This window comes from Lepisosteus platostomus, chromosome 14, assembly GCF_059453375.1.
Source record: "Lepisosteus platostomus isolate fLepPlt1 chromosome 14, fLepPlt1.hap1, whole genome shotgun sequence".
Taxonomy (NCBI): Eukaryota; Metazoa; Chordata; class Actinopteri; order Semionotiformes; family Lepisosteidae; genus Lepisosteus; species Lepisosteus platostomus.
The window spans coordinates 37600875-37626919 of record NC_142624.1 but is presented as its reverse complement, the minus strand read 5'-3'; the positions used below and the strand labels follow the sequence as shown (position 1 = coordinate 37626919).

General features: G+C 41.4%; 1 protein-coding gene across 3 annotated transcripts; it reads right to left on the bottom strand.

The window, feature by feature from the left end:
- Positions 1–403: 403 nt before the first annotated feature.
- On the bottom strand, positions 404–26020 carry hspbap1 (hspb associated protein 1). Of its 3 annotated transcripts, none has more exons than XM_088606120.1 (8): positions 25705–26020; positions 24312–24517; positions 21545–21729; positions 16054–16190; positions 14377–14548; positions 3172–3255; positions 2436–2546; positions 404–1648 (listed from the first exon to the last, which is right to left on the bottom strand). In XM_088606120.1, exons 2-8 carry the CDS (start codon positions 24493–24495, stop codon positions 1100–1102), a joined length of 1422 nt encoding a protein of 473 aa, XP_088462246.1. In that variant the 5' UTR covers positions 24496–24517; positions 25705–26020; the 3' UTR covers positions 404–1099. The 3 variants fall into 3 exon arrangements, with proteins under 3 accessions (XP_088462246.1, XP_088462247.1, XP_088462245.1); XM_088606121.1 differs by having other exon boundaries at positions 24312–24497; XM_088606119.1 differs by having other exon boundaries at positions 24312–24765; positions 25705–26019.
- Positions 26021–26045: the final 25 nt, after the last annotated feature.

Sequence of the window (26045 nt, the reverse complement as noted above, 5' to 3'; positions counted from 1 at the left end):
ACCACCATGCAGGTTCCACACAGAAAATCACCCCAGACCAGACCACACCACACTGCTGCTCTGACACCCTGATGTAACCCATCCCGATTGTGTGGTAATGATCAGGACATTTCTGTGTGCTCAGCCTACTCTGATGTTCACAGTTTGTGATTTTTCATTTTATTCTACAGCTCACCTTCGTGCCTGAGTGTACCAGGGGTTCTCTGAAAATGTGGAGTTTCTGCCACTCATGTATATTACCTTGAAAAGCTTACAATTTTATTTAGACATAAAGAGATGCAAGTCATATATACTCCTGTCACTGTATCATCAGTTATACCCCTATAGACTTGGCAAGTGCATACTGTTATAAACACATATTTCTATTGTCATTGGTGCACATTTTTACAAAAACAAGAAATGCTGCAGTACAAAAACAGCTTAAGTTTATTTAAAATCTGGAAACAAAAAAAGAACTACCTTCCTACCACTGAACACGATTCAAAACAATTTACAGATAGCACATAATACTGCCAAGAATTTAAAATATCAAGCATTCCAAAAAGAATGATTACTGTGCTTACTATTATGCCAAGACATTTATTAATTTATTAAAACTTGTCACAGATTTGTCAACGTGTCACAGATTTGTCAGTTGTGAGCTTGTACAAGATAATTATAGTCACATTTTTATAAATCTGAATGTGCGTGTGTGCAAAAGGAGACAAGAGAAGCTACACACAATAATTTCAATATATGAAAACCTATTAATACGGTCTAATCTTTACCTCATTTCTTGCACCACAGAGTTAACCATACTTTCTACTTGTTCTTTTTGGCTGAGCTATTTTAAAAACAGCCTTTTTATTCTTGAAAATCATACCCTTTTCAAAGTTAATAGATATATTTGTCCAATTCTTTAAAAGACAAAAGCCCCTCCAAAATGTTTGGAAAAAATAATTTTCATTAAACAAGAAAAACTTTCATGTCTTCCTTTCTTTGCTCATTTGGAAATTGTTCCTTTTTAGGAAAAGAAGACAGACGTATGTGTTAGCATGTGTGTGCACACACTGTTGTTACATATTTGCTCTGCTTTCTCTACACTTTATTCACCCTCCTGTCAGACAGCATTTTGTTTGTCCATCAGAATCTTGGTAACCAAAGCAATGACTTCGGGGTGGACCAGGCTGTCCAGCAGCTCATTGGTGGAGATTGGTGAGAACCTGTGGCTGCCGCCTGTGCGTTTCTTGTTACTAAATGTTGTGACCTCAGCCTCGCCTCTCTCTGGTTTCCTGGGGCAGCTATGCTCGTCACTAAAACCGCAGCTGAGCTGACTGCTAGGACTGCTGGGAGCGCAGACACGATGCCTGCTGTCCTGGGCTCCACCAGCCTGACACTGTGGTGCTTGCTCATCTAATTTCAGAGGCACGGCGACAAGATTGGGCCCGAAAGGAACTGTGGAAATCTCTGCCGGCTCATGGCTGTCAGCACCTTCCTCAGCAGGTTCTGTCCGTTTTGCTTGTCCTCTGAAATCCCGTTTTCCCAGCCTTATGGCTGTCCCAGACTTGAAGGCTGTAGATTTATTACAGTGGCATTTCTGCTTCTCCAAGCATGACTGCACGGCAAGATTTAGGTAGAGTAGGTTTTCTTCATGGGAAGAGACTTCAGCCTTAAACCCAAAAAACATACACATACACACAGACTTAGAGCTGAATGCTTTGTGCAGGAGACATATTTTTTCTGTTCAGTGTGACGTCCCTTTCAAGAGCTGCCTCCTCTGTGTCCATGACTGACGTCAAATTATTTGTTTGGACTTCCTAAGCAAACAACCAGCTGAAGTACACAAGCTTTCCGGGCTCCAGGTGTTCCTGTCACAGTACTGAAGTCTGAAACTCTGGAATACCACTGCTTCTACATCGGTTACAAGTCAGAATTCCTTTCTCCCCGTCTGAGAAAGGCATGATGTGTGTCACTACTGGAGTCTGGTGTCCGAACAACAATTGTACATGTGTAACCGCATAGCAGAAGTGCAACGGTAACTGACTCAAGAAATCTTTCATCCCCTCTGCAATCACATTCTCAAACACTGCAGAATACCTCTCTCTTATCTATTGAGACACTGTTGTACTGAATTTTTATTGGTGTTGTTTGTTCTATTTCTAATTTCTAATAAATTTCCTCCTGGGTCAAATAATGCTTGAATTGAATGGAAGTCTTAACATTCTTTCATTAAATGCACAGTATACACGTGTTGTGTAAACAAGTCCGATTTCAGATTACTGTTTTAATTTAATTATAATGATGTCAGTAAAAGAGAAAGGATTTCAAGGAATTTGAAGGACTTTCCAGTGCTTGACAATCCCTCTAACAGGGAAGCTGGAAATAAGAGAAGAGGCTAACTGCCAGCCGACCTGACCTTTTCACCATTCAGATTCAGAACACACAAGGACTGTTACCTCCGTGGGGTTCAGCCACACATCCCCATTGTCAGGACTGCCAGCAGACTTCAGGGCACATACAATAGTCTTAGTTAGAGCCTCTCCAACACGTGCTTCGTCATCAATATCCTGTGGTGCAGAAGAAAAAGGGGACATATTAACAGAGTTATCTCTTTACTGGTGAATTATTGTATTAATCAGTTCATGCATAATTTATGTTATTATTTCAGTGCTTGGAATGTTAACGCCCACAAAGGTAGGAACAGGAACTACAGCTGGAGGCAGATTGCAAGAAAAAAGTATCTTTATTAATTAACAGATTCACCCTAAATCTGGCTGATACAGAATATATATTCTTCTCTGAGAAACAGGGTTACTTTGAGCTACAAAAACTCTTCAAAACCTACAAGAATTATTTTAAAAAACTGGACAGAAAGGTGGTGTAATTAGGTGCAAAGTTATGATGCCAGATTGCAAATCTCAAGTTTCTCCCCAAGACAAATTTCCATCTCGCACATCTGCGCTGACAGATGCATCTTGACTTAGAGAAGTGAGTGTTTTTTTTTTGTTTTCTTTGACACTTGCTTATGCAACTGCATTTTCAGATTTCTATAGATTTTCATTAACGACGTCAAAGTAACGATCTAAGCATCACATGACCAGAACTGAGTGGAAACCGCATTAAAATCAGTGCCACTCGAAAATGACTTAGGCGAGCAACACGCCGAGATTGTTTAAGAACGAGATGCATTACCATTTCAATCCAGGAGTTGATGCTGACGGTGATGGGATCAATTGATTCCACATAATGCCACCAGTGTCTGGGAACGAACAGAACCTGTATAATTATACAAAAAAACAAACTTCTCAACAAATGATTAAACATATGTCATTTTGGTTTTGCTCTTTCAAGAACTTTAAGAATCAATCTTTAAATGAATGACAACCCAGCACAAAAAGAAAGCGGATTACACAACGTAATAATTAATAGCAGCTGCTTGCATTTTCATCCCAGCTTTTCATGCCAAAGGATCCCATTTGAGTCATTTGCATACAGGAGAAGAGCCACTTCATCCACCCCACCTTGCGCTGTTCACATACGATGGCACACAGCAGTCATTAATAATAATAATAATAATAATTGCTTACACTTATATAGCGCTTTTTCTGGACACTCCACTCAAAGCGCTTTACAGGTAATGGGGTCTCCCCTCCACCACCACCAATGTGCAGCATCCACCTGGATGATGCGACGGCAGCCATAGTGCGCCAGAACGCTCACCACACATCAGCTATTAGTGGGGAGGAGAGCAGAGAGTAATGAAGCCAATTCATAGATGGGGATTATTAGGAGGCCATGATTGGTTAAGGCCAATGGGAAATTTGGCCAGGACGCCGGGGTTACACCCCTACTCTTTTCGAGAAACGCCCTGGGATTTTTAATGACCACAGAGAGTCAGGACCTCGGTTTTACGTCTCATCCGAAGGACGGCACCTGTTTACAGTATAGTGTCCCCATCACTATACTGGGGCATTAGGACCCACGTGGACCACAGGGTGAGCGCCCCCTGCTGGCCCCACTAACACCTCTTCCAGCAGCAACCTTAGTTTTTCCCAGGAGGTCTCCCATCCAGGTACTGACCAGGCTCACACCTGCTTAGCTTCAGTGGGTTGCCAGTTGTGAGTTGCAGGGTGATATGGCTGCTGGCTTGATATGGCATTACATGGCAAGAGCCTAACTACACGGCAAATAAGGCTCAGGGCAGAAAAATGCTTTAACAGTTGCATTATGGGTGACGTTTAGCCAGGAAGCCAGGGTTAACACCCCAAAACTTATGGACAATGTATTCATGAATTCAGGATCTCAGTTTAATGTCCAAAGGACAGCACCACCTACAGGACAGTATCAATGTCACCATAGCAGGTCATTGGTTTAGAAATGCATGGCCAGAGGGAAGACTGTCACCTACAGGTTTTTTACTTAGAGGTACTTCTAACCCAGGACAAACCGGGCCCAGCCCAGCTCAGCTTCTAAGACCAATGGGATAATATGAAAGTTAAATTGATCTCAAAACTCTCTGGATGAAATACATTCTGTCCAAGCTGAAAGTTGAAAGACTGTGTGTGAAGGAAAAAAAAAGGGATTCAGTTAAACAAAAGCTAAGCCCATGGCTAGCACAGAAGGATGTTTTCTTAACTTTCTATTCACACTGCCTGCTGGAAAACATCCCTCTTAGTGTTGGACTACAGGGCTGTGTGACAGGACTGGCGATTCTGTTCCACACAGTGTTTCTGTTAAAATGTTTTTATAGAAACACAAATTCAATACAAAGCTGTCAGTTTCTATAGAGATGAAAGCGGTGAAAGCTATCTGCTCGTGCGAAAAGTGTCTCTCATGGGCCGGTGCTTCCCTTTAAGCAAACCACAGAGACAGCCGGCTAAATGAAATTTAAAACAAAATAAATAAACATCCATTAAAGAGTGCTTCTGAAAGAAAAGAATCTTCTGATCTCTCGCGCATGTTTCGCTTGGCTGTCAATCGAAGCAGGATACAGAGTTTAGCAATTTATTTAATGAATTGCTTCAACACATCTTTTTATCTGGAATACTGAATAACCAATCAAGACGTTTTTATAAATGTTAATACATGCAAAAGGGGAACAGCGGAAGACAGAAATGCACTTGGAGAGAGAGGGGCAAGAGTCAACTGCAGAATGAAAAGTTCTGCTGCTTTCCAAGGAGTTGCACGACACACTGGGGGACAGACCAAGCTGCTTTCAGTGCACTATTGATCATTCCCATGCTAATGAACTGATTGTGTCAGCCAGAAGCCTCTGCATGGCTCGTTAGTGTACAGTTCAGAGGGCAAATTCCAGCTGCAAGCAGTTTAACACATTTAAGACACGAGGAGTTCAAAGGACTTGTGATTGTCCAGACTGCCCATGCCACTCTGCCAGAGATCACTCCTTTTCAAACACAATCCCCCACCTTTCAAACTCAAACACATAAAACACAGAGGTCCTGAGGGATTTAAAAAAAATATTTCTCCACCTTCCAGCACTCAAGTTCTCAAGGGCCCCATTTTGGCTTTCTTTATCAGTGCCAGGATTATGAGACTTGAATAATTAAGGGTCCAGGCCAGCACAAATGCTGTTGGCAAGACAGACGAATAGCTGCCTCTCATTAAGGACCGTCACATATTAAGATTGTTAAAAGGATCCGTCTGCCCAGGAGTTGTTCTTCATGAGCCAAAGGACAGCACCAATTCATTTCAATGCTGGCATTTGTTTGAGCCAACATTTTAAGGGAAGACATTGACTGAGTTCTTCCCTGGGTTGAAGGGATTTCTTAAAAGACAGTCGCTGCATTCTGCTGAGATGTGCACGGTCACGTCATTCAGTACCATGGCCAACTCTTGGCCTGCCAGTTCTATAAGGATGCTGGGGAGCCTAGAAATGGGACAAATGCAATGAAATGAAATGACAGAGGCTCCTGCTCAGAAAGAGGACATTTTTAGAGAACATAGAGCAGGAGGACTTTGTACCATCACATGGAAGGCACAGTGATCACACAAGAGAGGGGCTAAGCAGGAGTTCTCGAATACTGCTCCTGACCACTGCAGTCTGTTCACAGCTGAGAAAACTGTACGGAAACTATTTCCTGCTGCTCTGCTGCCTGTTATTTTGCTCTGGGCTAAAACTCAGAAGAAAGACACCGATTAAAAACCCCTTGCATTATTTATAAATGGCTGTGCACTGGTCTGTACTGTCTCACATTGACAATATTTCCAGCAGGCTCAGAGCGAGAGGAAACTCATGCCAGGACCACTGTTCACCCCATGCGAAACAGATGCAGATGAAGTTGGAGCAAGAGAGGCTGTCAGCAAAGAGCAATTTAAAAAATTACTTCCGAGCGCTCGTTCAGGAGAAACGAGCGACTGGTGGTGCAGGCACACATCTGTGCTCTTGAAGACTTGCAGTAAGTGATGTGATTTATTTGGGCAATTACAATAAAATCCTCCTCGTGATCAAGAGGCAGAAACATCCCCAAACCATCTCCGTTACTAAGAGGAACAAATGCAAAGTCATTCTGCGTGATTTAGCAAATTATTTCCCATGTTCATTAATTATCGAAATTCTTACTTTTGCTGCTAATACAGCATAGCCTCCTTTGAAATTAACTACACAATAACAGCACGTTAATTAATGAAGTGCACTGGACATGAAAATCTATTCACAAGCTAGCTTTTTCTAAGCACTGATTAAGCCTATTCATATGATCCAGTCCTTTCAGGTTAGCTTGGGGACTTGTGTTAGTGCGTGAGCCGCAAAGGAACTAAGTGAAGTTAATTTTACACTGAAACGTGAAAATAAAGATGAAAAATCCAGGCCTGGAGCCTGAAGGAAAAAGTTGTTCCTCATATATTCTTATTTCTTTCTCATTGGGTTTATACTGAATGGCGCACCAAGGTTGTTGACATATAAATAGCCAGTAGGTGGCAGTAACAACATTTCTACCAGTTAAAACTCTAGTTGGCATTTTTAGCATTTCTTTATTATTGGACAAATTCTATTCACAATGAAATCATTTCACACTGAAAAGGTTAACAGCACCTGATCTCCTTTCAAGGAAATCCTAAATGTATATAACAGCAAATAACAAACATCAACTTTTGCACTGTTTTGAAGACATGATACAAGGTTATAAAAAAACGGTCATATACTGTAAATGAAAGGGAAGTAAACTTAGCCGCATGATTTTCAAATGTATTTAAAGAATTCTACAAAATATCCAGGCAGTCCAAGCAGCTTTCCGTGTGAATGGACAATTCCAATAATGCATGAGGAGTAGAAGGTTAAACGTTAGTTAAACTGTAAAAGAATACCTCTTCCTAAAGACAGGGATTTCCGTAGTATTATTATAAATAATGAATCATTTATTTTTCTAATGTTCCTGTTCAAAGCAGGTTACAACAGCCATACAAATATGGTACCAGTTTGTACAGCTGGGTTTGCGGGATAACCTTGATCTCACCAGGGATTTGAATTCACAATCCTGGGCTGTGGAGTTGACAACCAGAGATAGATACTCCTTCTTTGGTGTTGCAGTGGACTTCTAAATGAAAACCCTCTACACCACTGGCTTTGCTGCACCTCTCTGTCTAACATACAGTAGGTGCGAAATGAATGCAATATACTTTATACATTTTCATAAAGGTAATATTTTTGTCTTAACATGAATGCTCAAACCAAACACTTTTAAGGGCGATAAAAGTTAAATGTAAAAAAAAAATTAAAGTGAAATAAACAGTCTGAAGAGACTTCTAATTCCAGCTTCTGAATATATGAAGTCAATGTTTCCAACGACGGACAGCTGTTACACCATTATCAGTATCATGATTTGTAGCACCTGCTCTTAAACCACACGTTTTGTGAAAAGCTGCAAAATGACAAGAGTTAACATTAATTCCCATCATTCCCAGCTTCCTGCATGCTCTTGCACATACAGACATATTGGAATATATTTTAATTAATCCATATGCAGACATTCCTCAAAAAGAGGTTTTTGAAACCTTGGAGTGCACAGCAGCAGCAGTTAGTTCTATAACCAATTTCACTCAGCAATGCTTGACCCAATTTCACAGGGTCTGCCTCAGAACCACTGCCTTCCAGACCTAAACCTTAATATCTTCCATGTAGTGCATTTTAACTAGCAGAATTTCAGACAGAAAATGATACCACCATCATACTTATTGTGTCTGAATGGTTTTCTTTCACCTCTGTGTAGAAGAGATTTAAACATGGGTTTCTGTCAGACTGATAACTGAAAACAAATAGCATTAACACGTCTGCAGTGTGAGATAATGGGCTCCTGTTTTCCTTGAGAAAATGAGATCCGAATGCAGGAGGCAGCATAGGAATTTTACATGCCAATTACCTTTTTATTAAAGTCTTTGAAAACAGACGGATTCATAAGAACTTCTGAAAGGTTCGAAATGAGAGGCCTAGTGTCTCATTTGGCTGCTGGTAGCTGACTGATCCTAGAAGCTCAAGGGTATCATCAACAGGCTGGAGAGCTTCTCCCAGACTCTTCACTTGCCTACATTACACGTACTGTAGAATCCTGATCCTTCTATTTTGGTAGCATCTGTGAAGCATGACTGGATTAACAACTACAGCAGAATTCAGATCATAAACATACTTTAGGAAGAGCGGTAGTCCCAATACAGAACCCTGCAGTTCTAATGACCCTTTAATGAATTTGAGTATTAATTCCTTTTCTTTCCTTTTTTCCCCACCCGTTATCAGTTCCCAAAAGATGTGTTTTACTTTGCTTCCTGCCTAGAATTTGAAAATGAATTGAACCTTCAATAAAAAATAAAATGAATGTATCACACGATATGCTCTGCTGCATCCACTATTGCTGTTACTTGTTCAAAGAACAATTAGTTATGCCAGAATGGCTATTTAAGAAGTCATGCTCTCTATTCCCTCACAGATAATCCTGTACATTAGTTTGAATTATTATTTCCATAACATGTAATAGAAGTAATACTTTCTGATGTAAAATCATTCAGTTAGGTTTAGTCACCATATCTACGTTCACAATTTTCCAGTCATTTCATGATTTTCGCCAGACTTGACATTCAACAGGTGAAGTCACCTCGTTGCCCGTGTCTCATCAGCTGTGTCACTAACGCAGCGCTTTACTGTTACTGCTACCAACTTACTGGAGTGTGCCACGCTCAGTTCTGAATGAGTGAGCCATTAAAATGACACCAGTAGCATAAAATCCACACACCTTATTTTTCTAATAACATATGTGCATAGAATGATCCGTTTCTTGCGATGCTCAGTATCTACCGTAGTGCCTTGTTTAGCGGATGTTTATTTTGACCTGCCGAAATGGGTACTGATCTACAGAGGCCTGAATGAGAAACACAGTGGTGGCCTGCACCCGAGTCCAGGAAGGAGGAGTCAGCAGAATGAAAGCGACCCGTGTCTCAGCAGGAGAGGAGAAAGCTGCAGACCTGCAGGATAAACAGGGTGCACAGCATCTACCGTTGCACTGGTCAGTCGATCAGTATCAACATCTTCTGTTCAATCCCCAACATCAGCCTCCCTTTCTGTCAATTTACAGACATTTCTGTCAGAAAGGAACAGACGAACTAGCGTGCATCAAAACTCTTTGTGGCATTTTAATTGAACATGGTATTTATTATTTCAGTATTATTAAGTAATATCAAGTGAGCAGCTTTTTCGAAAATATTTGTTTTTATAGATTATTTATTGATTAAAAAATGTAGCGATCCCTGTCCTATTCTGAATAGCTCAATGTTACGTACACGTTATAAATTGCAAGGAACAAATAAATTCCAGGCTAAAAAGTAGAAAAAATACAATATTTTGTCTGTTGAGCCTATTTCGGGTATGAGAGATAGAGAAGAAGATTAAAAGCACAGGAGAACAAAGGACAGAGCAGGTGAGAAGCTTGTTATAGATTTACAGTATTAATAATTTGTTGAGCACACATTTGATTAGAGGAACAATATTTGGGAAGGCATCCATTGCACGAAATGAGGCTTTACAGTATTATACAGTGTATTTACATCTTTTGCATGACTGCCTGAAAAAAAATAGTGCCAATGTATATTTATATTAAACTATGGCAAAAGATCTGGTCTTTTAAAGACCACACCTGTATTCTGATGACAGTGAAGAGCTCTTTTCCCTATTCTGAAAGTCACACTCCTCCCAGTGTTGACAGTTATGAGGTTCTTTCAGTTGTTTTAAATCCTTTAATAAAGACCACAGAAAGACCCATCCAGGAACGGTTGGGAATGACTGTGCCCTTCACCGTGAACCCTTTTCTCATTAGGGTAAACGCAATCGGTGATTCACGCACTGAAGCAGTCTAGCAGCGGGGTTTTATACTTAGATCATGCGACTTCCTGTCAAGGGTCAAACAAATCCTCCTTTAACTCTAAAAACTGAGCAGCTGAGGCTGGCCTCCATGCTGGCCTGACAAATGTGATCATCTGGGCTCCTCAGGGGGTCACTTCTGGTTCAAAGACTGAACTGAAAACATTTTGGACCGGCAAACAGGTGACGTCACCCTCATTTTCTCCCTTTCACATTTCTGGCACTTGAAGTGACACGGCTTGCTCTCTCGGAGCCCGCGCTGTAGCAGGGCGTCTGCAATCACTCTGTTATAGGCTGCCGACGATTCTGGCGCACTCACCTAGCTGAGTTTATGGCGCTTAACCCAAATGTTTCATAGCTCAAACGGAACTTTTCCGTTCTTCAAAAGCAAACCAGAAAGTTGAAATAAAAGTACAGTGCCACAGAAAAATGCGTGAACCCCTTCATATTCTTGTAAGTTTTAGACCTACATTGTAATCAAATCTTCATGGAAGTCTTCATAAAAAATGAAGATAACCTGATTAAACATACCACACACAAGACATATTTTGATGATTTAATTCGCAAACAGTTCCAACAGTAAATATCCTTCTGTGAATGAGCTTTAGATTCAGTAACTGGTGGCACCCCCGTGGCCAGCAATGACTTCAACTAACGTTTCCTGTAATGGTAAGAAACTGTAACTCCCGTAATTACACTGCAGGTTCACAGACCTTGTTCTCACCACCGTGAATGTAACAATCGCTCACAATGCATGCTACCACCAGGCACTTTCCCCTGCAATGGAACATGCTGCATCACCTGTAAGCTGCACAATTCGAGTAAGTCTTAGTCGTATGCTACAGAAAATCATTAGGAACATCTGCAGCCGAAGCTGAAATGGTAGACATGGCTAACAACTGCTTTCTCATCCTGTCACAACACCCACTGCAGAATGTCTGTAATGATCTAGACTTTTCATCATATCAAGAAGACAGAGTAAGGAAAACAGAGGCGAGAGTGCCGTTTGAGAGTTGTGATTACCACCCGGTTCGCCTTGATGAATTATATTTTGAGAAAGCATGTTTACAGTGCACAAACAAAGGATTGCCAATTTCAGGCAAGAGGACTGAAGGAATGAACTGTAGAGAGAACAGGACAGGACAGATACCTATTCAGTAGAGAATGAATGGCAACAGATTGAAGACATTCTGTAAGAAGCACATGTTACAAATCTCAGGCAGAGACATGTCCAATAAGATGCATCTTATGTAACAGTGTTACTGTTAGATAAGAGTAAATAAAGATGCAGGATACAGTTCATTGTGGGGCTGCTGGTCTTCCTAATTTACTTCTGAAGAAAAATGCCTACACACAGATGGTGTTTCTAGTTGAAGTAAACAGTTTTTTTTCTCCAATGTAAACATAGCTGCCTGTATCTTAAACAAAAGATACCTTTGTGTGTGTATCACACACAGAATATTCTCTACAGTCAATAAACCAATAGCTAGAAACCAGTGGCCTAAAGGGAACAATAAGTAAACGAAAAGAACACACTTTACAGAATTATTAAAACAAAACTAACAAAATGGAGAACAATAAATTGCACGTATTGCAGTAAAAAAAACATTAAAAAGGACTGAAGAAGAAAAAAAATATTGGACTGAAGGCTAAAAATAAAAGATTTTTTTCATGATAGCAGAAAAAGAACCGTAAATGACACAGTAAAGTGTCTGACAGATAATAATGGCAAATATTTAGATCATGAAAAGGAATCATTCAGGTGATCACCAAAGAAGAATCAATAACAGACCTCAGGCTAAGCAAAAACAAAGTTCTATACTGAGTACCAAAATAATCTTATTAATTTACGTCTACAAGTATGTTTTTAGAAAAATAAAGTATGTGGAATTTGGATGTTGGTTAAATATTTCTGTTGTCATTTTCATTTATGGCCCATTCATTACTGAGGGTGATTATTATTGCCGGAGTGACTCTGTTGAATGAATACTAGATAGTTTGAAACCTGACTGGACGTAGGTGATGAGATGGTTAAAGCTGTTGGCTGTCAAGCCCGGTGAGATTCAAGAAAGAAAACAGCAGAAAGGAGCCAATGTCCCACTCTGCTGAAGAGAACAATGTTTTTGTGCCATCAGTGTATTGAAGGCTGGACTAAGTCAACGCACTATAACAAATTTACCTGGCGTGCTCAGTGACAGCAAGCTCTCACCCAGCAAGACTTTACAGCTAAACACAGTCCAGCAACAGCACAAACCTGGTCCGGGAGACCACAAGTCATGATGCCTCACAGAGACTGATAGGGAGGAACAAGAGAGGTAGCATGGGCAGGAGTGTGTAGCTGCTGCAGCTCTCCCGCTACCAGTGATTAATGACAACCTGACTGCATGGCGCCTTCCCTGATAACAAATCTGGGAACTGGTTGCACTTTTAAGTGCTAAGATGTTTAGCCATGAGCTATGGCTCCGTTCTTCATTCACCATCCCTGTTCTAAAGGAACATTAGGCCTGTCGAGGAACTGCAACAAATGTATCAGAAAACCATTCTCGTGTCAAGGAAGTGAAAACTACACACATACTGCATATTTACATTTACATTTCAACTCTTAGTGAGAATGGGAGCTGCGCCCACAGACTGCAGAACTGCAAATGAAACACCAATTTATGAAAAGAAGGAAAAAAACTGCCCTAGGAAACTTCTGGCCAGTCTATTTGTGTTACTGGTAAAGTTTTGGAAGTAATAGTTAAAGCAAAGCTGGGAGAATATTTACAAAACAGAGGTATTTACTGTCTACATTGATTCAGAAAACACAGGTATTTTTCTAATGAACTAGAAGTGTTTAAAGAAGCCACAAGGACTGTCGATACACTGAAGAATAAGACATTATATTATATTGTAGCGCTACGGGGGTTCATGTGGGTGCCCTCGCCGCTGCCGCATCAGGTCGGCCCCCCACCGTCGGGGACTCGAACCCGGGCCTCCCGCGTCACTCAACAGGGACCCAGCCTCTTGAGCCAAAGGGAAATCTCCCCTCAGCCCAGTGGCTGCGGTCCCTGCTATCCACAGGGAATGGCGGTGACGTCACCACGCTGGTAAGCCAGCTCAGCTCTCGCAAGCAATGGAGGCCGTATGAGTTACAATATATACAGATCTTCAGAAAGATTTTGATGATGTCTCTCATAAAAGGTTAATCCCCTAATTAAAAGCTCCAGGAACCCGAGGCAATGTCTGCACATGGAGGGCAAACTGGTTAACAAACAGGATGCCGCGTGTTACTTCAAGAGACACGATATGTCCCTACTATATAAATTCCTAAGGGCTACAGACAGGGACACCCCAGGGGACTGCTTCATTCTCCCTCAAGAACAGGACACGGGGGCACAATTGCAAACTATTAAGGAACTCTTGTAGAATGGAGAAGAGGAGACTCCTTTTGACAAAAATATAGTTGTGGGAGTCTTGGAACATGTTTCCATGCCAGAATGAAGAGGGCCCAAACTAAACTAAAGCTAATGAAATTGTAGATTAACTTAGCTACTTACCCTCTAAATGAGAAATGGGCTGTCATTTGCAGCCTTTTTCACATGCCTACATCAATCTCCATTAAATATTTTTTAAATGTATTTTTGGGGGTTTTCATTTCAATTTGGAAGTGCAGAACATGCCTCAGCACTGAAGAATGCTGACACTCTCCCGAAAGAAGACTGATTTAATTATAACAAGTACATAATCCAGATATAATGATTTCATTCTTCTTCAAAAGCCAAAATTAATTTCTGTCTATATTTTAGACATAAATCAATACTCGGCTTCTCTTCAACAAGTCGGAGGAGACCAAGACCTGCTAGTAAGACCAGGATCAAAATCAGAACTTCAAACCTCACAGAGCCCACCTGCATTCCATGCCAAGTGCTTGATGAAGGCTATCCACAGGCCAGACACAAGAGGCCTTTGGTAAAGACGAAGCCATCATCAGATACTGGGTTTGGAATCTGGGCCTGGGTGAGTCAGGAAGAGGAGTGTTTCACCCCCATCAGTACCTGTCCGGGCTTCAAGGTGACCACACGTGGCTTAGCTTGGCCAAAAGCAGGGAACTGCGAGTAGTCTGGGTTGACCACGTTCACCTTGCTGAACACACTGGACTCCTCATAAGGTATCCTGGTGGGATACAGGCAGCGTGTGTCTTCTGGGGGGAAAAGGTGCCATCTTTTTCTGCAAGAAAGGAATTTTGCTGTGAAAACAGATACCATGTGTTGCTACACAATGTCATACATGTCTTCCCCTTTAGACAATCTCCCCTCTTTCTGGAAATTTGGGATCTCAAATTGTTTTTTTTTTGTTAGACGGTGTGAATAGTCACCCATCAGGTTTTTCATGTCTCAGATCAGTGTCGCAAACCCTGTGACCACACATGGGGTGGGTCGACTCCTCTGCCCCGCCCCGCCCCGCCCACTTTCCAACCAGTGGGAGCACGGCCCTGAAGAGAAGGATCAGCTCTGATTGGAGGACAGGCCCATCCCTCACTGAGAGCACAAGCCTAAAAGCACTCTGGAGGCCACAGGGGGGCGCTGTGTCAGAACGAGGAGAGCTCCCTCTGGCTATTCCCCGTCCACCCACTGCAAACCAGCTGGGTGCTGCCACTTGCTAAATTCCAGTCATACTCAGTTGGTGACAAGACCCAGGCTCGAACCCGTGATCTACTTGCACAAGTCGAGAGCCTTGACCAGTTGAGCCAGTCAGGAGGCATTTATTTCCTGATCTCAGCCATGACAAAAATGCAAAGCTGTGCCTCCTCCTAAATTCATTACACAGTTCTCATTTACAACAGCGCTCGTGTCGCATGCACTAAAAACAAAAAAGGAAAACATTCCCCTCCTTTTGAAACAGATGCCTTTATTGAGGTTCTATTTAAGTCTAAAACAGTTCTCTGTTATAATAAATCACCCACTGTTGGAAATAACCCACTGCTGCTCTGTAATCCGCCCACAGGAAGGAACAAGGTTCTTATATTTTAATCCCCCGATTTTAAAGAACGCAAAGATTAATTCATTCCAGGAGAGGGCAGACAGGTCACAAAAACATGAGGTGTGAGAGCAGTTCAAGTGGTGGCATGAATGAAAACACGCAATCAAAAAGATGACTATTAGATGCAACAGAATTTCCCGATTTAAGACAGGACCTATCTTTAGATGAAGGACAGTAATAAAACAATCTGAAATGGTCAAAACAACTGTGACATTTTTGCTGAAAGGCAGAATCTGTGTTTTCCAAAAAGAGTTGCACTGCTCTTCTCAGAAACACTTTATTGCATATCTCATGTCCCTTCTCCCTGGCAAGTGGTACGCAGAAATTGCTTTCTTTTCTGAAGCACAGAAGTGAAAATGGACACATTTCTATTATGTGCTTTGGCCTCTTGAAACGAAATGAGTTTCAGTACGATCTTAAAAAGGCCTCTAATCTTCATTCCGTTAAACAGATGGGACATTACTTGTCACTAAATGCTCAGCTCACTGATTTATCACTTCTATCCCAGACTTTTCCATCTGACTTTATATTAATGTTGGTAATTTGTTTCTTTTAAATCTTGGTTCTTCTCTGGAAAGACAATCCTCTTTCAGTGTTAATCACTGCTCTCAACCCGGCTGAAGCAGGGACAGTTAAAGCTCTGAAGTGTTTCACACTGGCCACTCAGAAGTGTGACCTTTCACAGTCATTACCTTCCCTGCACTTGAAGCACCAGGTTACACCCATACGAGTCCAGGTGGCAGGGAGTGTTTGCCCCCTCTGTGCCAATCCACAGGGTACTGTCTCTCGCATCCCTGCCTGGGAATCCAAAATCCTCCCACTTTATATCCTGCACAGACACAAAAGTCACATGTTCATGCCTGCAGACATCTTCAATGACATTCTATACTGCTGCTGAAAGGATCACTTTTTCACCACTATCAAATCTTAAGATGTCAGACTTTTTTTTAATGAGCAATACTTTTCTGACTTAAACCCCAAATGGGATCTTTTAAAGAGGAACACGTATTTCTTAGGAACAAGTAAAGCTTTACTCCATGCTGGAAAGAGAAGAAAGGAAACACGATGTTTGGGCTGTGGAGCCTTCTTCGGGTGTCAATGATTGCCAGAAATTAAGAGTGAGTTTGAGCAACGCTAAGGACAGTAAAAAAATCTATCTGAATCGGTCAGCCAATGCAGCTACCTTCTTGACCCACTTATTTCTTACGCTCAGTGGCCTGTTTAATTGGTACATAAACAAAACAGGAGTTTATGAACAACTCTACCAGAATCACAGTGGCTGGGTCCCATTTCCTTTCATATAGTCATTATATTACCATCTGTTTTAACTCTCTGATGTGGCTTGAAGTAGTGCAGAGGCCCAGAGGACAGAACTTAAACTCTGAGACATTGAAATTCCTCCAGCACGCCAAAAGTAATGCATCTGGTATCCATGAAGGCAATTTCTTGCTTAACGTACTGGAACAGGAGAAGTGAGGAGAAGCTGAAAGGTCTGGGTTCAGAAATTGCAGCCGAGAAGAACGTACTGTACTGAGCTATAGCCTCGGTAGCAATACTGTGAAATAATGAAAAATGAAACAAAACCAGAGCAATACAACTCAGGCTTCCTCTGAAAACTGAAGTTGAAATCCCAGAGCAGCATTTCAAAACCTTTCTACCTACAAGAGGGTAGTGGAAATACAAATTGAAGCTGTTTTGTCTTTGTCTTTCCTTTCTGAAAGCGGGCTGGAAGCATGAATTGAGGGTCACTGTGCATCTATCTCGACAGACCTCAGGGTGTTGTATTTGCGGTGTGTACAATGTGTGTAACAAGAACAAAACCCTCCTGGATCTCCGCTCTGCCCCAGGAAAATAATGAATGCAGATCTAATAAAGAATGGCAATCTGTGATAACCCACAGTGGGACAAACAAAATCAGCTACTAAACAGAGAGAAAAAGGCATCTCAGGAAATCAAATGTCACCGAATATGAAACCAAAAATCTATTTTTCTGTATGTTCTAACAGTAAGCACATGTTGTTTTTTCCTTTGGAAATAGGTCATTTAAAATCGTCACAAGAGAGGTCTAAATCAATGCACTGGAAAGCAAGAGCAAACATCTGGTAACAGCATTTACTGTGCAGCACCTAAGAGAAGAGAAGATTCCTTGGGTTCTAACAGCACTGCTGGAGCTGCCCTCTGTGACGTCACACTAATGGGCCGCACAAATATTTCTTCATTGACAGGAAACAACCGTCTGTTCCCTAATCCCATGTGTGTTTTCTACACGTGGCTTCTTGCCGCTCATTTTCACAGTACATTTGCTAAACACACTTCGATAACACAGGAGCTCAGCAAGGAGCTTTTTAGAAATTCAGAAAAATATGGTTTGTTCTATATGGCCCAGTCTGTAAGGCCATAGTCTGTTTAACAACCAAAAATCCACAGAGAGCACAAACTTCCCCATTGATGCAACTTCATCTTGATTATTAAATCAAGAGGCTTCAAGGTTCACATAAATCTCTCTCCCTCACAAAGACTCCCATTTCAAAATAACCATTAACCATTAAAGTGCATCTTGTGGCACAAAGTTCCAAATCTGAATTTTTTTGGTAAAATAACAAAAATGGCTAAAAACTCAGCAGTTGAAGGTGTAATAGAGAATCAATTCTACCCCTTTATCTAATGATAATCAAGATGTTTGGATCTTACAAAAAGAAAGCAGTGTTGCACTGATAGTGATTTTAATGCTAGCAGTTGTGATCTGTGGGTTTTAAGTGAAATTATGTAAGAGAATACTCTAAATGTAACAACCAGACCACACGAGAATTTATTTCCATCTAACATACATATACAGTAGTCACATAAAATTAAATATCTGCTGTAACTCCATGAGATTAAATCAAAATAATACTCAGCTACCTCAAACAACCGAGATTAGATCGGATAAAAGCTGTCATGTGTGTTTAAGGGTTATGTATTGTGGCACACCAACTTTTTTGAGAGTACTAAAAAGTTCAGTGTGCAGAAACCTTTGATTACGTATGGTCTCCTAACTGCCCTTGTGCCGTCAATCCTAGTCTGTCAAGACGGTTAAAAATAAATAGAAAAAACAAAGATGCTGCTCAGCACTCTGGATAATGAAATCATTACTATATCCAGGCAACTGTAAATGATAAACAGTGCAATCCTGGATTTCAACAACTTTTAAATGGCACTATTAATCATCTTAAAAAAGCCAATCCACCTGCTTATCCCAATCTTCCTTGATTTGTTGGAACTGTCAACAAAGACTTGTGCTTAGTAAACATTTTCTATTTCAATTTCTATTTCTTAAACCAACATTAGGAAGGGAATGTGCAAAGAAAAGATTTAGAAAAGCACTTCTTTCTTTATTCTATTTACTCAGGTACTTAGTGACCAAAACTAACAGAGAGCACGAACGTCCCTTTAGATGCACCTTCTTCCTGATGATTATGCTGTCAGGACGGTACAAGTTTCACATAAATCTCTCTCCCGCACAAAGATTCTCATTTGAACATCATTTAAACATTATTAAGTGCATCTAGTGGTACAACGTTCCAAAATCTGAAATACAAAGGCAAGGTACAGGAGTGCTCCAGTATCTTTAGAAACCCCGTTAAAATCAAATATAAAAGTTTCAAAGAAGCTGAAAAAAATAAGTGTATGTCACAATCGCCACAAATCAAAACTGAACTTCACAAAGTAAGGAGCATGTTTTGACTCAAATGGGGTCTGTCTTGGGATTCACTTTTAGCTACTCCTTTCAATGAGGTGTTTAACCTGAGAAGGGAGCTCTAAACTTTTGAAATGGGTTACTTCCTTGTCATGAACCTATATATAATACATTCAAAATTAAATCCTATGAAGGGACTCTGTGCCAGAAGATGCATTTAGCATGTGTGGTTGTACAAGGCATTAGTAAGACGAAGTTTGGAATATTGTGCACCATTAAGGTGACCACATTTCAAAGAAGAGGTAGTAGAAGAGCAATTTGAGGGAAAGAGGCCACAAGGAAGACCTAGAATAAGATGGCCTGAGTGAAAGAAGATGCCAGCAAGGTGGAAACTGATGTAGACGCATGGCGAGACAGGATGCGCTGGAGGAGGCTAGTTGCCATGGCAATGGACCGGCTTGGGTTCGAGACTTACCTACTCAGTAAGTAAGTAACATTTCAAAAAAGATATACATGTAGCTGCTCTGCAATCCGTCCAGAGAAGAGAAAGCATGCTTAACATCCCGGGACTTAAAGGATTTACCTACACTGACAGGCATACAGTACTGAAACCTTTGAGTCCTGAACAGATAAGGCTATGAGGAGACCTGAAGCAGGAATTGGAAATCCTCAAAGACACTGCCAAAGTCAATGCAGTGCACGTCTTCAGAGTCAACAGTGAAATATACGAACCCAAGGAAACAAGTGGATATAACGTAGAAGAGCATTTAAAGCTGCATGGAACATGCCACCCAGCCAAATCAGTAGAAGCCAATTCCCTGGCTACTTTCAAACTGCGGGAGGATGACGTAACTGTGCTGCCTCGCATCCCCGGTGTGGTCACCATGGCAACGCTGTTTTTCTGCCAGTGACTTAGTTTCGCAGAACCTGAATTGTTTTGTGGCATTTCAGCTGACCTGCGACTGGGTTTCTTTCAATGGTCCGGTCACTACACTGCAGCGAGGTCCGGGTGTTAGACGGAAGCCTAAAATCTCGAGCCCACACCCAGAGAACACTGTCTCTAGGACCGGACACCCAACTTTCAGTGATAACTTGAGCTTTGCTGGTCCTACGTGGAGTAGTCTTAAATACCTTAGCCCCATCTCAGAGCACCACATACAGTATATCAAACATATGATGCATGTGACACGTAATTCCCACCAGGATTATTTCGTGTTAACCAGGATTTCCCCCTCTGGGGAAAACGCTCAGCAACCTACTGAGCAGCCCCAAACCCGCTCTGGGGTTTGCAACTGAAAAACCATTGTTAACCTCCCCCCCCCACCCAGGGAAAACAAATTGAAGCTCGTTAGCCTTTTCCCCTCCCAGGGCAGAGGAAACTACCCTGTCTTTATCCCTCAATGGCAAACCTTAAACCTTTACCGTTTTCAATAGTAGCGGTGCAAACACTACCCTGCTGATCCCATTAGGCCAGCTGTTGAAACATAACGCGTGGTAACAGCAGTGAGAGATGCTCTCCTCTCTTGCAGCTGGCATTAAGCCTCCTGCATGGCTCTATGGGGCTTGTAACAGGTCCAAAGACAAATGGCTCGATATGGCAACACTGTGATGTGAAGGTACAACTGGCAACTCCTGATTATCTATCGGAAAAAAAATAATTGGTAACTTTCAGTTCTGAAAATAAACAGGGTTCTATTTCCATATGCAGAATGGTAGCGTGTTTGCTGAACATGTTACAAAACTGCGTTTTATGAGACCGAGACGCTGTCACTCTGCTGTAAGTACTGCAGGAGTAGATGCAACATTTACCTTTATGAATATAAACAAGAATGTCTTAAAAACATTCTTAGCTGATTTTATATTAGTAAGGGAAAAAGACAGACAAAACTGCAGGTCAAGTTAATATATCGCAGGAGGTGATTGATGGGACGAGGAAATTGAAAGGTTTTGCATCTTTGCTTCCCACCTACCCTTGAGGGACCGGCTATTAAAAGTGAGCAGCTTGTCATGCTCCTCCATGCTTATCCAATGCTCGGTCTCCCAGAAAGACTTTGAGACACAGAAACTCGGCTGTCAAGAGTGCTTCTCTGTTCTGAGCCCCTGCCGAACACAGAGCGGACCAGAGCAGCACAGCTCGCTTACTGAAAATCAAGATCACCTCCTTAATTAAATGGATGGATTGCAGGCGTAGATTAAAAAAAAAATTGATCCTTACTATCCCAAAGGAATGACTACCTAGTGTGCACATGTTTAACACATCGGTTAGCACTGGCAAAACCCTTTTGAGCTAAATTAGTATCTGATCTTTACCAAAGCAGACACAGAAAGCTACAAGGGATAAGTGTGGGAAAGTCAGAAACTGGCATTGCATTTTTATACAGTTTGGAAGAGTGTCCCAAACTGAAAGCCGCGTCTCAAATGGGAAAGAAAAGCTAATCGTCTGTTCTCCTACTAATAAAACCAGAAAAGAAAAATCCAACACACACACAAAACAAAGAAAAATGTACCTCAAACATGGAGGCTTTGTCTGCAAAAAGCATGGCAATGTACTTGTAGTCAGCATAGGCCCAGTACTCAGAAAGCAAGTAGTCAGAGAAGGGCTCGGAGGGAGAGGCCGTCTGCCCCCTGGACCAAGCCACAAAGTCCTGCAGCTTGGCCTCTGTATAGGAGCACTGGGTTTCAAACAGAGGAACTGCAGAGACAATGGACAGTTATTAGGATGGCATACTGATCATACAAGCAGAGAATATTAAAGAACAGAACTCACTAAAGTGGAGACGCCTGCGTGTTAATGCCCAAAATATCTAAAAAAAAATGAAAAGCTTAATTTCCACACAAAGTTCATCCATTCATTCGTTTTAACATTTTAAGAAAGAGGTAGTATCTGCAGTAATTTACATTTTTCTTTTCCTTCCTGCCGCGGTACAAAGGAAGAGGATTCTGCTCGGTGGTTATGGCAGAAATCGGTAATTATGCATGTTAAATTAAAGCTGCTGCACAAAGGTAGCCAGCCTGTCAGAAGATGAACTGCAAAAATTGATTTTGCAGTTTAACGAGCCAGCTCTATTGTGGATAATTCTATAACTGTCACAGATAACACGGACTTCTGAGTCTCCTTAAAAGCGTAATGATAGCGAGGGAAGCCAAGTTCCACGTCATCAAAACTGACACAGGACTGTGGATGTTTTTGTACAGATTTTTCATGCCGTGGCCTTCCGAATGCCCTTTTCAACCTGCTTCTGAAAATAAATGTGGCTACATGGTAAAAGAAAAAAAAAAACAATCAAACCTGCCAAACACACCAGAAAAAAGGAAAAAGATACTGTTCCTACTTTAAAAATCAGTATTTGTAAATTATAAAGAGTCTGTAATGAACTACAAACACACCTTTCCACTGAAAACAAATATGCATGCACTCATTAGCTGTGCTTAACAATGGTGCCTAGGAAAACAAGTAACAGAAGCTCCTATTACCTCAAGAGCACCCACACACCACATCAAGTGTTTAAACAAGTCAGCTGTCAAAACAGGTCAATGAACAGAAAGACAATTTTCCTGACAGTTCAACAATACAAAACCGGTGAGTGCCTGAGGGAATTCTGGGATAACATTTTGTAGGGAGATTGCATTGCTAATTTTTTGACATCATTGTTATCTCTTTCACATTACATTTGAATGTTAAGGCAAACCACCACTCAGCTGATGACGTGTGATTTCATTTTTCAGTCATAATAACGTTGCATAAAACGTCCTTTGAAGTGATGAGAAACATTTTGATCTGAATCCCGCATTACTGTTGCAAGAATATCTGCAGATCCAGCATATCACCTTTTATGTTTACCCCTACAATATGTCAGGACTACTCAATCAACCATGCAGTCTTGGTCTAGGTCAGGCAGTACTGTATGCTGCTGGCTTTCGGAGCAATGGGAGAGACATCCATCACCTGCTCATCAGACGATGGCCAGAGCTCAGCCTGGTTTTGGTAGGATGAGCCGATGGGAGAGAAGGAGACTCTCCCCACCCCTGGATGGGACAGCAGTTCTTCACAGGGATGACCAAAGACATCTGGTCGGTCTTCAACTGTCCTGACCACATTTTATGTGTGCTATTGAGAGTGTGCTCACGTGTGGTATTACAGTGTGGTTTGGCAGCAGCTCGTCGTCTGAACAGAAGGCGCTATAGAGGGTGATCAGGTCAGCCCAGTCCATCGTTGGAGTACAGCTCCACTCTGTATCAGACATCTTTACAACTCGCTGTCTCAGGAAGGGAGGAAGTATTGCTAAGGATGCCCGTTTTCTCCCTCCTTCCTTCTGGTAAGCGTTATAGGGCCATAAAGGCACGAACATCCAGATTCGGAGACAGTTTTCTTCCCACAAACTGTCAGCTTACTGAGCTCGTTCAGGTGGGTGGCTGCATCAGCAAGCGTAGGCTGCAATGAAACTAGTAAAAGGTTTATTCCATGCTGAAGAGAGAAGAAAGAAAACACAAGGAGCCTTCTCAAAAAAGGCTCCATGCCCGAAACATTGTGTTTTCTTTCTTCTCTTTTCAGCATGGAATAAACCTATTACTGATTACTGAGCTCTATCCCTACCACTGCCTCACACTGATGGTTTATTTATTTCACTTGTGGTTGTTGCTGCTGCTGTTCTGTGTTTATGTTGGTGGTGTTTCCTTAATGTCTTTGTTTTGGAGCATACGTGCAAATAAGCATTTCATAGCTAGGACTGTACAGGGGGTAAGTGGTGGTGACATTGTAGGAATATCACTAATACATGGGACTGTAATCCACCAACCAACATATGAATAGTGTTACATAAAGAAATGCTGCCAATCAAACATATTAACAGGAAGTTTAGTACACAAGAACACAAGAAAGAAGACAATTGATAGAAGGCCCCGTAGCCTGTGTTGATTTGTGTTACTTCTTGCCATAGATCTCATCCAGCTATATCTTAAAGAGTGCAAAGGAATCAGCTTCAACAGTTTGTGGAATACTGTACATGAAGTGTTTTGTTCTGACTGTCTGTACTGTATGTCAGAACCAATTCAAATTAAATGAAACCAGTGTGTAACAGCAGACTTGGTTAACGGATAGGCACGGCAGAGTGAATTCTCTGCATCGGTGCACGAGGTCTTCATCTGGACTCTTAAAGTGGAAATGAGTACCTAGTTAAGGTACTGTATCACCCTATTAAAGCAGACAGCGATGCAGCTTTTCACATACAGAACATTTGTTCAAGGTTTTTTTTTTCATCCCCCCCCCCCCCATACCGTTTCTTTCTTGTCTCTTCCCAAGTCGGAATTTGATCGGCTGGTTTTCGAGGACGCGTGACAGGTAGTCCACGTTCCACTGCAGTCCAGGCCAATCGGACGCCATATTGCAGAAGACGGCCGGCTGCCTGAGAGCCCCCACGGTCCTTCTGGCTTCCTCGGGGGCAAACGGTTTGGCAGCCATGCCTGCAGGGTGCAGCAGAGCTCTGGGCAGAGTGGATCACCGCACGAGATGGATCAGCACAGCAGGCTTCTCTGCCCTGGAAGCGCATGTCCAGATCACAGAATCCAAATTCAGTTCTTTATTCTTCTATTCTGCCTTATTCTTCATTGGGGACTGTACTGCACCTCAGCACTGAAGGCTAAGAACAACTGTGAACTCGTTCTTAGAAATCACTGATGCTCTGAAGGTGCAGTGTAGAACAGTCTAGTCTGGTCTCCTGTTTCATGTATACTGTAATAATAGATGAAGAACCAAATTAGTATTTAACAGGCTAAATGTGCATTTTTGGCACAGTGAAAGCAACCAGTTTCTAGAATTCAGTTTTATTTTGGTGATTTCTGGCAAACATACATTTAGCAATTTAAGAGCAAAATGTGCCATTTATAGCCCTTAATCAATAGTTATTTTGAGCGTTTTAAAATTGCAAATATGAAAAGAATCCATCGAATGCCAGTTTGACAGTATTTCTGACTTCAAGCAGAAACGCTCAAAATACTACGGGGAAAAGATCATAATGGAATATGGGAAAGAAACGTAGTGGAAATAACTAATATTACTATTAATATGTATTATTCAAAGCCACTTCCATTTGTACCCATGTTTACAGCTGTTTATTTGCCTGAAGGAAGCTGATTGAACTACCTGTCCCAGCGGTGTCCCACTTGGTATTTAAACCCATAACCTTTTATTTACGAGTCCTGACCAGCATCTATTCTGTTTAAAAGATACTCTTCACCTTCGGATTTTAAAATAACAGCAACAAAACCCACTGCACTTCATCGTACATTATCTTATATTAAATCACGCATTACGTGACAAACATTTGATCGTTGAACATAAAAATGAACACGAAATGAAAACTAGAAAAAAGTGACTAGCGGGATACATCTAGTAGTGACAGCTCTCAAAGCATTTATTTCGTTAGGTTGAAAAGTAAATGAGCACAGACTAGTTAAGTACAAAGCCCATGGTCTTAAGACAATGTATCAAAATATGCCATTTCTCTTATAAAGACTCCAGTGAGGAAGGTCTTAAATCTGATGTAAATATACAATTATTTACATTTTTAAATTAATACAAACTAAAGAGAAAGCTGGACTTTATTCTTATCTGTAGCTAGACTTTATAACTATTCAAACTACAGTACAAGTTTAGACACATTATACATACCTATCTTTTTAATCCCAAAGTAATTAGAAAGCCGTTTTCAGATTGCTTTGTACTCATGTGCTCTCAGTTTTGAATTCGGAAGTTCGCTTCAGATCAATCGCGATTTAACGCCAGCAGCAAAACCAGGAACAAACATCTAGCACGCTGGCTTCTCTCGCGTCGCGACTAATAAACGTCACACTTGTGGTTTCTGAAACATTAAGGTATTTCATAAAGTATGGGCCGCTTAACACAATTACCATCATTTAATAAAAATATTTTTTTATTAACATCTGTAGATTGAAGCCCCAGTCGACCAGAATGCTGCTAAGAGGGATCAACGTCCTGTAAACAAAACTCAC